The 13,285-nt window shown below is 37.6% G+C and overlaps 2 protein-coding genes across 2 annotated transcripts; both read left to right on the forward strand.

Annotated features, from left to right (window-relative positions):
- Positions 1-1,645: 1,645 nt before the first annotated feature.
- LOC137726626 (putative WRKY transcription factor 31) lies at positions 1,646-4,743 on the forward strand. Its single transcript, XM_088693567.1, has 6 exons — positions 1,646-2,324; positions 2,423-2,527; positions 2,707-2,889; positions 3,053-3,448; positions 3,576-3,689; positions 3,805-4,743. The coding sequence occupies exons 1-6, from the start codon at positions 1,971-1,973 to the stop codon at positions 4,471-4,473; spliced, it is 1,821 nt and encodes a 606-aa protein (XP_088549693.1). The 5' UTR covers positions 1,646-1,970; the 3' UTR covers positions 4,474-4,743.
- A 4,723-nt stretch (positions 4,744-9,466) lies between these two features.
- On the forward strand, positions 9,467-13,240 carry LOC137726368 (aspartic proteinase). Its single transcript, XM_068465288.2, has 13 exons — positions 9,467-10,081; positions 10,194-10,254; positions 10,355-10,449; positions 10,545-10,657; positions 10,786-10,954; positions 11,076-11,115; positions 11,280-11,344; positions 11,687-11,800; positions 11,902-11,966; positions 12,061-12,217; positions 12,300-12,419; positions 12,683-12,771; positions 12,866-13,240. Exons 1-13 carry the CDS (start codon positions 9,731-9,733, stop codon positions 12,948-12,950), a joined length of 1,524 nt encoding a protein of 507 aa, XP_068321389.2. The 5' UTR covers positions 9,467-9,730; the 3' UTR covers positions 12,951-13,240.
- The last annotated feature ends 45 nt before the right edge of the window (positions 13,241-13,285 follow it).

Here is a 13,285-nt window from a genome sequence, read left to right on the forward strand (position 1 = left end):
TTCTTTTTCAAAAGTAAACTCAATTGATCATAAGTCAAGGTAAACGAAAGGAAGCTGGTCGAGCGTTGGTTTTTCTTTGTTGGGTACACGATCGATGCAGTCATTTTTTGTCATTTTTTCAAAAGAAGCATTTACTAGAACTAAAACAACAGATCAAGAACGTCACAAGAATTTGAAAATTGGTACACCAATCACAAAGTAAAGGGATTAGGTAGACGAAATTAGTAATAACCAATCGTACTTATAGGGATGGATTTTGTTTTATCTTTTTTTTCTTTGATTTGAAAAGAAATATATAATTATATATTAATATCAATGAATCGTAGCTTTCCTGATCGTATTTTTTACAAGATTTTACAGGTAACAGCTTATTATAATAAAAGTACTTGGCTTGTACAAAAGAAGACGTTTATGATTGTTAATAAGCTTTGGTTTAAGTGAGATAATCACATGGATTAAGTACTAATCTTCAATCTTTATTTAATCACTTGATAATTTTAGTAGTAATCATATGTTGAGATCAATCCATTAGTTTATCAAAGCTTTCATTGAAATTAAATGTGTGGATTTTGAATAAGAGGTCAGGTACTACCGATTAAAACTATGCGTTTTATAATTCAAACTTCAGGTGTTATTTACAGGATCCAGAGAAGAATCGAAGGGAGGAAGACAAAGTAGATGGAATGATCAGACAACCAATGGGAAATTAACAATTTATTTAACTTAATTAATAAATTAATGGAGTCGTAATTACAGTCGATAATAATTGAAGGAAAAACCAAAAATGTATAAGCAAGTGACTCGGTCCCACAGGTAAGCAGTCAACATAGTTCCCGGACAGATCTGAAACGTGGGGAGTAATGTCATGGTAGGTGGGGTCAGGGGAGACTAGGCCACTGTTTCACCCGGTCATCTGTCACAGCAAGAAAGAGAGAGGGGCGGGCCGTCAAAATCATTGACTTGGTTCGGGCCCAGTTGGGCCCACTTTTGGCGTTTTTTTCTTATTTCCTCACGTGGAACGCGCCGCACGGTTCGGGGCGGTGCGGTTCATTTCCTTTTTCTCTTTCTTTAGTTGTGTCTTCACTTTCTCTTTTGATATAGGGGAACGAGTCAAAGTCTTTCTTGACGATTAGAACACCCTTTTGCAATTTCTTTCTACACACGTCCACATATAGCAATCTTTTAGTATGTTCGTTACGATATTACGTGATATTATTAATTAATGTGTTCAGATAAAAAATTCTTTGATTATATAAAAAATTCTTTGATTATATTGAATAATTTATCTATAAGAAACACTTTTGTCCAATTAATTGTGTATATCGATACAGAGAACCGACTAAAAATGATAGACTTTATTTATGCTTTTTGTTATCATTCAACCACATAAATCAGTAACTTGTGAATTATACGAGTTTGAATGTGTTCAAAAAAGTTTAACAGTACGTGACAATTTGGTTGTCGTAGTAATCTTCACCGTCTAACACTGGGAGTTATGACTCTTCGTTTATTTGGGACGGGTCTAAAATTTAAAACGGGGTGGCCTAGCGTTGACAGATGGCAGACTGACGCACCATCTGACGCAAGTGATGAAAGCTAAAGTAATGAAAATAAATGAATAATCCCATGAATTTCTCACAAATCCAATCAAATCTAGTTGTTTTTAAGTTTGGTCCACGTCCATGCCCTTTTAATAGGCGATCACGTTGCACCGGTAAAAGACTTCAAAGACTTCACCACCCACATAGCCCTCTCTCTCTCTCTCTCTCCCTCTCTCCCTCTCTCTCCCTCTTAAAACCCTCCTCCTTCATCTTCTTAATCTCCCCTTCATCTCTCTCTCTTAATTATCTCTCTCTCTCTCTCTCTCTCTCTCTCTCTCTTAAAACCCTCCTCCTTCATCTTCTTAATCTCCCCTTCGTTTCTCTCTTAATTACCACTTGTTCGTGTCGTCAAAAGATTAATTAACTTATATGGACAAAGGATGGGGGCTCACTCTTGATTCTGACTCCTTCGGCTACCTCCTCAACAAGCCGCCGACCGCCGCGGTTAAGCTCGACCACCACAACAACAAGAGAAGCAGTTTTTTTGGTGGGGAAAGGATGTTCCCGGGAATGGAATTCCCCGTCAAACTTGGCCGCCGGGAAGAGCAGGATGCATCACAGCCGTCCAGTGACAACAACCGGATGGTTGTGGATGAGGTGGACTTCTTTTCCGATCGTAAGAACAAGCTCAATACCAATAGTACCGATGATCATCATCAGGATTCGAAATCCAATGGTGCAGTCAGTGTCAAGAAGGAGAATTGGACTGGTTTGGATGTTAATGTAAGCATTACCCCTTTTATTTATTATTTATCTTGATTTTTTGGCGATTTATTTTTAGTGGTACTTATCTTTCTGTTTTGGATGTAAAAAATATGTAGACTGGATTGCAGCTTGTTACTGCGAACACCCGAAGTGATCAGTCGATGGTTGACGATGGGATTTCTTCTGATCATGGGGTTAACAAAACAGCAAAGAATCATGAGGTAAGACTTTTGAATTATCATCTAAAAAAATATAACATATACGTGATTGACTTAAAATATTACTATTTTTTCTCTGAGGAAAATTAATTATCTGAATTTCCTATTTTTAGATTAAAGTTGAAATTTCTATTTTTAGACTAATGTTTTATTCTTTGGTTGGGGTTGATTATGATGATCAGCTGGCACAGTTGCAAGTGGAGGTGCAACGTATGAATGCTGAAAACCAGAGGCTGAAAGAAATGCTTGGTCAAGTGACCAACAACTACAGTGCATTGCAGATGCATCTTGCTGCAGTTGTACAACAACAAAATCACACTACTGCTGCTCCAGCTGATCAGATTTCACAATTAGACCGTGATCAGGTAATTCATTCATTTCCGTAATCATCATAATCATCTTTTTGAGATGACGATATTTTAAATTACCCTAATTTACAGAAAGACAAATTGCCTAGCCAACTAATCTAACTCACGTCTCCAGAATTTTGAAATATATTGACTCTTTTTTGGTATAATTATTTATCAGAATGCTGAAGCAAAGTCTGATCAAGAAAAGAAGCAAGGGTTGGTGCCAAGACAATTTCTGAATTTGGGTCCGAGAGCCACAGCCGAGACGAATGATGACCAAGTTTCCAATTGTTCATCGGAAGCAAGAACCCGATCAGCTTCACCACCTCAAAACATCGATGAAGTTGTGAAAAACGATCAGATTGGTCCGTTGGATCCGCCAAACTCCAATAATTTCCGTGACGGGAAAAGAGTTGGCGGGGATGAGAGTCCTGAATCTGAATCACAAGGATGGGTGCCCAACAAGGTCCCCAAGCTCAACAATTCTGCGGCTCCTAAGCCAATTGATCAATCAACCGAGGCAACCATGAGGAAAGCCCGCGTCTCCGTCCGAGCCAGATCAGAAGCCCCTATGGTAAATTAATCTAATTGAATTCAATTTAATTAGTAACACTTCAAAATAGTCCTCTTGCGATCATGCTGATTTAAATAAATAATGAACGAAGTAGTTTCATGAAACAATAAATTTTGATTAATTACAGATTACTGATGGATGTCAATGGAGAAAGTATGGACAGAAGATGGCAAAGGGAAACCCATGTCCTCGTGCATATTATAGGTGCACAATGGCTGTAGGCTGTCCTGTTCGCAAACAAGTACGTATACATGTGCAGAAATACGTTCGTTCTATATCGTTTTTAGTAGTGCTAAAAACATGTCGATAAAATCACTTATGAAAGTACTAATATGTTTGTGTTACTATTTTGATAGGTACAACGTTGTGCTGAGGACAGAACCATACTGATCACAACATATGAAGGCAACCACAACCACCCACTGCCACCCGCTGCAATGGCCATGGCATCCACCACCACAGCAGCCGCCAGCATGTTGCTTTCGGGGTCCATGGCAAGCGCGGACGGGATGAATATGAACCCTAATAATTTGCTAGCCAGAGCAATTCTTCCTTGCTCATCGAGTGTTGCCACAATTTCAGCCTCAGCTCCATTCCCAACTGTCACATTGGACCTCACCACATCTCCATTACAATTCCAAAGACCAAACACCCCATTTCAAGTCCCTAATTTCCCAGGGCAACCCCAGAGTTTTGGGGCAGCTTCACAACAACTGCCTCAAGGTTTTGGGCAGGCCCTCTACAACCAGTCTAAGTTTTCAGGACTTCAATTGTCCCAGGATTTAATGGGGTCTACTAGTTCTCAACAACAACAACAAATGCAGCAAACTCAGTCTTCCTCGTTTGCTGACACAGTGAGTGCCATCGCGGCTGATCCGAGCTTTACTGCTGCTCTCGCGGCCGCTATCACCTCCATCATTGGTGGAGGAGCTCATCCGAGCAACAACAACAGCGCCTCTACCACGTCCAACAACAGCAGCGGAGCCAACAACAACAAGAACATTAGCAGCTTCCCGGGAAATTAACTAGAAATGTGGGCGTCTTTTTTTTTTTTTGTTAATTTTGTCCTTTGGGTTTAGAAAATGTTGGTAACATGTCGATACCTTTTGTTGTTTTTTGGGGAGGGTTTAGAATTGGTAGATGGATCCCAACTTCATTCTTTCTTTCTTTTTCTTCCAGGTTTTATTTTAAATAATTTGATTCAAATTTCTCAGTAAATACACAGAACAAGGAAAAAGATTTAGCTTAGATTATGTATTTACTATTCCAATCAATGAGAAGTACATGCACTGCTACATGTTTCATCTTCTATATATTATTTAGTTAATTTACTCCTAATCTAATCCATGATGATTATGTTCAATTAAGACACCATTGACCATGGCAAAGACAGAAGAAATTGTTGTTTACAACAAAGTTCTAAAAGACACTAATCACTAGTCGGGTGGTGGGCTGAGGCCTAGCGCCTAGGCGGATTTAAGTAAATTTATTATATTTTGTATAAATAAGTGTTTGTTCATACTTAAAATATATATAATTTCATCATAAACTACAAAATAGATAGACATATATATCATGAAGTATTGAAACATAATGAAAACATGAGGAACAAACATATAATGTGTGTTCATCTAACTATTCAGCAAATATCTTACAATTTATTGAAAAAAAATAAAATACAAAATAAAAGTTATCTATTTTCTGTCTAAGTGAGTCGCAACCTAAGCGGGTGCCTAGACGGGTCTGGGAGGGTTAGACAGGTGCCTCATCAGGTTTAGGCACCATTTCTTAATTTTCAAACGTTTAGGCATTAGTTGAAGCAATGATCAGTCGTCTAACGTCTAGGTGGGGCTAGACGGCGTTAGGCGGGGGAAACCCTAAGAAAAAAACTCGAAGAAGATGAGAGAGAGAGAGAGAGAGAGAGAGAGAGAGAGAGGAAGAACGTGGAAAATTCTTGTACGTGTGAGGGTGTGGTTGCAGTCAACGAAATCCGCCATCTTTATTTGACACGTAAAATAAAAAACCATGGACCTTGAAGAGACTTCCAGGCAACTACGTGTGTGTTTGAATAATTTAGCGAAAAAATGAGGTCAAATTCATACAAAAGTATAAAGAAAAAAGAAGAAGACAACTTTGAAGTGCTGAGTAGGTTTCGTGGATTGTGGGCTGCTAATTTCCAATTGGGTACGTTGTTGACTTTTTGTACACTTTGTTTGACATCACGTCACTGCCATTGAATTTTGAATCCAGATACCAATCAATCATGTGAATTTCTAATTTGGTTATTTATAAAATTACGTGGAGCATTGTGGGCGGCAACCGTACCTCATCCACCGTACGAAGGATCTTCTACTCTACATGGACTCTCTGGATCCATGGCCTTCGTCTTCATTGCCATGTTCATGGTGGTGGATAGGTGTGTGCATGTCTTTTATGATCCTCACGTGGATGCACGTGGCCAAAAACACCTTGGCTCATATTATTGAAAGATAGCTCGATGTTATTATCACACTTATAGGTTGATCTGGTAAATTTTCTCATGATTCGTTAATTCAACACGAAATGATACGAAAATAATAGATTTTGAGTAATTTGTTAATAAATCAAATTGTTACCGAATTAACTGTTAATAACTTATTAATGTTATCTGATCACCTATTAAGAATCTAATAAAATATCGTTTTTCAAATCTAAAATTTAAGCATGGTCATCTCTTGAATAAATATTTAACTCGACATAAAACGATACTAACTGTTAATGAATTTAGTCACCATAGATCACCATATAAGAACTCATTAAAGAAACGAATTTGCCACATCAACAATATAACATGTTTGTCAAGCCTACTTATATGTGGTGGTTGTAATTCATTGAGAGTTATCATATCAAAAAAGGATATCTGAGAAATATTGATTTTTATTTTATGGATATTGACATGCGAACGTGCAGTTTTGATCTGTACGACTGATTGATTGATTAGGGTTTTGAAATTAACCACGTACAGCACCCATTTCTGGAATTCATCGAAGATAATCTTAGTAAAAAAACGTTAATAATTTGAAGAAAATAACTTTTTTGAATATTTTACATATCCATATCTATTTCCATCGAAAGGTACGTGCTGACTCATACTTTGGGGTCCTTGAACCTTTGGTTTCACACTTAATATTTTTACTAACCTTTATATACGTGGTCACGCGTGTGTAAAAAATATTTTTTGAATTACGTAAATGAATAATTTTAAATCATACTAGAAAAAATCTCTCATAAACTAATTAAAGCAGTTGAATTCACATAATAAAATCGGTTTCTATATAATTTACATTAAGAATAGAGAAAATAATATTTTATAAACAATTAATTGAAACACATTATTGCTAGATCATTGTGAGGATAAGCCCACTCATTCCCTTTAGTGTAGATTATATCGTTTGTTTTTAAAAAAAAAACACAATCATTTGACAATTAATTTAATCACATTATTATCCGCGTTCGAAAAACCTTTTTTTATAAAGAAAATAATATTTAATAAATAACTGATTGAATCACGTTATTGCTAATCCATTGTAATGCTCAGCCCACCTTCCCCTTAGTGTAGATAATATTGTTTGTTAAAAAAAAAAAAAACAATCATTTGACAACTTATTTAATCACATTATTATCCGCGTGCGAAAAACTTTTTTTTATAACCATCATTACACACTTCTTAAGATGTTTTGAACACAATATTCATGATTTTCCTTAATTTTTATTATATTTTTTTTCCCCTTCACGTGGGCACCATCAACTTTCACCCATCCTTCCTTTTTTTTATTCTTTTCTCTCTTCCCACTTATATTTATATTATATTTTATGATGACTAAATTACCAAATTACCCCTGTATTATTTGATATATTATATTGGACTACTTTTGGATTTTTTTGGTTGATATTTTTTGTTGAAGCCGTGACTCTAAAGTGGGGCTCTAGCTTTATATATTATAGATTATTTTTTCCACACATTTTAAATAATGATGGAAGTAAAACATTTTGCAAATTAATTAGTTACTTTAGGCAGCCTTGTAGGAATAAAGAATGAACTGCAAATTTTAACATCTGCTATATAAAATAAAAAGAAATCCTATGCACAGAAAGTTGCCTATTCGAAGAATTTTGTTTCCTCTGCTGCGAAGGTTAGAGACCAAATTCCCTGTTCTAGCTCTAATTCCATACTCGATTGAAGCAAGGGGTAGAAAATGTTGCATGCACATTGTTATTTGTTAATTGTATTTGTAAGAAAATTAATAAGCTCTAGAGTTAGTTTGTAAGTGCTTTTAAAAGGACATGGAAACGTTTTCGGTGAAAATATTTTTAAAATCAATCTTTAATTAAAATGCAAGTAAATCTTGTAAAAGTACTTAAAATGCTTCATGAAATAAGCACATAACTGATGCTTTTAAATAAAACAATTCAAGTTTTCTTTTGGACATGAATAATTGTAACCTATTGTGAACCATGTCCATTGAATTGTGTGGATTGGTTCCCATTCTATTTCCGAATGATGTGTAGGGCCTAAGCTTGTTGAGTCCAACCAAGTAATGGGCTTCAAGAAAAATAGGGTTCATTGGATCCGAAAAAGGACATATGACGGTTCTTCATTAAACTTGACCTCCAAGCAATCTTCTTTTAATTTCCAACTTTCCACTTTAAGCTTTGCATATTGTGAGAGTGATAGGCACAATGTTTGCTTGCCTTAGAGAGGACTATTCTCTTTCCTGCACTCAGCAATACCTATGGCCTAATGGCTAGGCTGTCTTTGCATCATTTATTTTGCCTTTAAGAGGACTATTCTCTTTGCTTGCAGGAATCATCCTAATTAATTCGTGTATTTTGAGTACACACGTCTCGAAATTTAAATTAATTTAACAATGGTAGATAGAATAGTGACAGCATCACCATCACGATCACTTGAGGGTGTGAGCAAAAATATTCCCTAATTAATAATCTGATTCCTCTGATCCCCTCCCAACCACCATAACTATATTCATAATGGATATCATTGTACTGGGTGCATTGATATCGACATATTATCAATTGTATGTTGTAATAATAAACAATAGCCGAAACTCATTGGGATGTATTAGAAATATGTCGTTTCTTATTATCAAACTAGAGTTCTATCCATGATATCATACTTCGGTACTTTTTATTAGTTACAATGATATCCATGTATTATCAGTTGTATATCCACAACTCGTTTCCATATCCAAACAAAACGTGCATAACTGCATTTGATTGTAAAATTTCAGTTCATTTAGTGTGAGGAAAACGTGAACATCGTCACACAAAATTCATGTGCAAACTACACTCCAAGCTCATGGTGGGCCCCAAATACGAAAGATTTTAATGTTTAGAATACTGGACAATACGTCATATATTATTATAAAATAGGATGAAAATTTCTATCTTAATTATTTATTTCCTTGTACAATAACATATAACGTAAGCATTTGTGCTCTGAGAACACTAAAAATCTTTCTCCAAATACGGAGGCGTCGCATGGTAAGGCAACCAGGAGGTTTATGTTACACGTGAGCGTTCAGTTGCAACCTCCAATTCTACATTCCCGCGTCGTTCAACTTGCACTATCTAAACCCGTCGTCATCTACCCACGTCATCCACGCCGTCTGATCTTTCTCTTAACTCCATAATCACCGTCCATTTTTGTAAAATTCCCTCCTCGAACGAGACCATCGTGCCTCCACACAGTATCGACCGTTTAAATCCCAAAGATCGGACGGCTCACATCAAAAGAATCAGTAGGGGCCTACCTTTTTAGATACCATACGGAATTGAAAGGGATCCTTTCAAGGATCCCTTTCACTTGAACCTCCTAGTCAATAAATTCGGACCATTGAAATTTGATCAAACGACTAAAATTATTCTAATTTTTAATGGAGTTATTTTTTTTAATCTTTTAATCAAATTTTAAGAATTCAAATTTGTTGGTCACGAGGATAGGTGAAGAGAACCTTTTCCATACGGAACATAGGTAAGGGCTGAGCTGGGCCCCACAGTAAACGCAAAGAGTGACCGGGCAGAAGAAGGTCCTCTGTTTTTCTCTGTTTTTAAAGCCACTCTGTTCCTTCGAGTTTCTTCACACCAACTTTCCATTGGCTCTCTCTTCCTCCTGCAAACAATTTAATCGCTGAGTTTTTTCTAATTTTAATTTCTTAATTGTATATGTTTGAAAGTAAGATTTAATTTGGTTCTGTGATTCTGCGTTTTGGAGCTATAGCCAACATGGGAACCAGCTTCAAAGCACTTCTGTTCCATACAAGCCTGTTGTTTTCTCTTGTATCCTCTGCACCCAATGATGGGTTGTCCAGGATTGCACTGAAAAAGGTGAAACTGGATTCTAACGACCGGGTTGCTGCGCAGCTCGAATCCAAGAACGGATTGAGGAAGTATCGTCTCCCTTCGAATCTCGGAGAACCCGCGTCTGGGGATGTCGACATTGTTTCGTTAAAGAACTACTTGGATGCTCAGTACTATGGCGAGATTGCCATTGGCACTCCCCCTCAACCCTTCACTGTCATTTTTGACACTGGAAGCTCGAACTTGTGGGTTCCATCGTCCAAGTGTTATTTCTCGGTGAGCTTGAACATTTACACTTTGCTGTAATTTGAAAAATTGAAACTTTTTGGATGTTTAGAAAGCTTGGCCTGAGACAACATGATCATGGTTTTGTTGCATTTGGATGCAGCTTGCATGCTTCTTCCATGCCAAGTACGACTCGGGCCAATCGAGAACATACAAGAACAACGGTTTGTTTTCCACGCTTTGCAGTAATTGTTTCTGAATCGTGTGAATGCTGCAATTTGGTTGTGTTGGCTGTATGGTGTAATATTTGTCTACTGCTTGCAGGGACTTCTGCTTCAATCCAGTATGGTAGCGGAGCTATTTCAGGCTTCTTTAGCAATGACAATGTTAAAGTCGGGGACATCGTTGTTAAAAACCAGGTAATCATATTTCTGAGCTCCCCTCCTTTTCCGTCTCCCAGTCTAGTGTTTCGGTCTAACTGTACTTGTTATTGGTGGTACATCTACATCATCAGGATTTCATCGAAGCAACCAGTGAACCCGGTGTCACATTCTTGGCCGCCAAGTTTGATGGCTTATTGGGACTTGGGTTTCAAGAGATTTCGGTTGGAGGTTCTGTCCCAGTGTGGTATAATACGCATATGCATCGTTGATCTCCACCGATCAATTTTTTTTTTTTTTTTTTTTTTGCAGAAATCATTAAATGAATAATTTCAGCATTCATTGGTTGATATGGAACACATGAATATCTTTCAGGTACAACATGGTTGAGCGAGGTCTTATCAAGGAACCGGTGTTTTCCTTTTGGCTCAATCGCAACGCACAAGATGAAGCAGGTGGTGAAATTGTGTTTGGCGGAGTTGATCCGAAACACTTCAAGGGCAAGCACACATATGTTCCGGTAACGAGGAAAGGCTATTGGCAGGTTGGTAGTGAAACAATTACGTCCAGTGTGAGAGTGTCTGATGCCTTCTTTTCATTTTTGCCTTTCTAATATTTTACCTTTCTGTTTTTCCTCTTTTCTTACTTGCATCTCTCCTTGGCAGTTCAACATGGGTGATGTTCTTATTGGTGGTAAACCAACTGGTATGTACCCTCTTGATGCCTAAAGCATTGTAGTTCAATAAAATGACATAGAAATAGAGTAAAGCGCCCACCCCTCCGTATGTATTTTTCATAGGATGGGGACAACGATACGAATATCGTATATATTGCCCCCGTTGTTCTGACTTAACTATTCTGCTGTTCAGGATATTGTGCTGGTGGCTGTTTCGCAATTGCAGACTCTGGAACTTCCCTTTTGACAGGTCCATCGGTATGTAATCCAAATTTTAGTTGTTACTTTGTTTTTGTATTGATTAATCCTTTGATGGGTGCATGTTTTGTGTATATAATTTTATCTCGCTTGTTGGATTAGCTAGGTCAGGTTCACTTTTTAACTTCGCATGATGCATGTTCTGATTGAAGCAGAAAGGGAGAAATATGAACATGTTACTGACCTTTTTTCGTGTATATAGATTGAATCAAGTACTTGTGCTCGTTATGTTCTTCCAGCTTCTGTTTGCGTTGCGTCTGTTTGTTTTTGCATAGTTTTGCACAGCTGCATTAGTAATGACAATCTCCGTATCGATAAATTTCTCTATACACATATATAAAGACTGCAATTACCAAGATAAATCAAGCCATTGGAGCCAGTGGTGTTGTTAGCCAGGAATGCAAGGCGGTTGTTAACCAGTATGGACGAACCATTCTTGATTTACTCGTAGCTGAGGTACATTCAAGATATATGTTATTCCAGTTTGCACTTTTTTTTCTTGTGCACACGAGTGGAGACGATTGTAATTCATTTGGTTTGCGTACTTTCTCCAACAGGTCCACCCAAAGAAGGTTTGTTCTCAAATTGGAGTGTGCACCTTTGACGGAACTCGTAGTGTAAGGTCAGCTAAAAAGATGTCCTTTTATTGCTCTTATTGTTCTTGGGCTTGCCTTCATTAGGTAATAGTTTACTGTTTTACTGTTGTGCTTGTTCAGCATGGGCATTGAGAGCGTGGTGGATGAGAACAACGGCAAATCTTCCGGCATTCTTCATGATGCTTCATGCTCTGCGTGTGAAATGGCAGTCGTCTGGATGCAAAACGAGCTTAAGCAGAATATGACGCAAGGTCGTATTTTGAACTACGTCAATGAGGTACAGAAAATTCACAAAACTTGATTATATTTGTAACCCGCATCACTTCTCTTTCTGACTCCACGATGTTATAATTCCGCAGCTTTGTGAAAAAATGCCAGACGCATCGGGACAATCTACAGTCGACTGTGGAAAGCTTTCTTCCATGCCTCCCGTTTCCTTCACCATTGGCGGTAAAGTTTTTAAGCTCACTTCAAATGAGGTACGATGACATCCCAATTTATCCTTTAGCTCTATGCTTGCATATCTTTTAAGTCCATCTATGCAATGCTATCTTGTTCCCCCTTGTTTAAGATCAGCCATGAGGAATCTAATGTTCTCTTTTAGTACACTAGAAAATTAGTGTTTGGGTTCTATTTACCTGTGGTTTAAGGCGAATTTTCGTAAGAATAAATTTGCATGACTAAAGTGTTGTAGTGCAAGCTACCTTTGCGCTTCTGCTAATTTCTCCGTTGGTTTGAGCAGTACATACTTAAGGTCGGCGAGGGTGCTCAAGCTCAGTGCATAAGTGGATTCACTAGCATGGATATCCCTCGTCCCCGCGGACCTCTCTGGTATTATCACATTAGTCAACACTTGAACTCGTTTGTCGTGCTTTATATACGATAAAACCTGCTTTGATTCTCACTTTGCGGCGGTGCAATGCAGGATCTTGGGAGATATATTCATGGGTCGTTACCACACCGTGTTCGATTATGGCAATATGAGAGTCGGATTTGCAGAGGCTGCATAAAGAACGGCCTTGGGACCGACCCTTCTTCTTGAAATTATTTGATGCATATGCTCATCTTTGTTTACTTTTCATATGTGTACCTCTGTATGTAAAGCGATCCAGTGGTTAAAACTTGCAATCAGTTGTGGTGTCTGTTGGCGTCGGCGTAAACCTAGTGTTTGTAAATACAACTGTTTGTAATCTGGTATCATATGTTATAAGTTTGAGAGCATGTAGTAAATTGTGCAATGTTTTCTAGTAATATCTCAAAATTAAGGGCTTCAGCTGTTACGCAGAAGTATTAATCTCCATATTTTCTTCAACAATACGAAATTTGCCCATGATAAAACTTTACA

This window comes from Pyrus communis, chromosome 5 (assembly GCF_041283825.1).
Source record: "Pyrus communis isolate YQ-2024b chromosome 5, ASM4128382v1, whole genome shotgun sequence".
Lineage (NCBI taxonomy): Eukaryota > Viridiplantae > Streptophyta > Magnoliopsida > Rosales > Rosaceae > Pyrus > Pyrus communis.

Coding starts and splice junctions, on each gene's coding strand:
- LOC137726626 (XM_088693567.1), top strand. CDS start 1,971: ATGGACAAAGGATGGGGGCTCACTCTTGATTCTGACTCCTTCGGCTAC. Junction 2,325..2,422: donor GGACTGGTTTGGATGTTAAT/GTAAGCATTACC, acceptor AAAAATATGTAG/ACTGGATTGCAGCTTGTTAC. Junction 3,449..3,575: donor CCAGATCAGAAGCCCCTATG/GTAAATTAATCT, acceptor GATTAATTACAG/ATTACTGATGGATGTCAATG.
- LOC137726368 (XM_068465288.2), top strand. CDS start 9,731: ATGGGAACCAGCTTCAAAGCACTTCTGTTCCATACAAGCCTGTTGTTT. Junction 10,658..10,785: donor GGAGGTTCTGTCCCAGTGTG/GTATAATACGCA, acceptor AATATCTTTCAG/GTACAACATGGTTGAGCGAG. Junction 11,116..11,279: donor TATTGGTGGTAAACCAACTG/GTATGTACCCTC, acceptor TCTGCTGTTCAG/GATATTGTGCTGGTGGCTGT.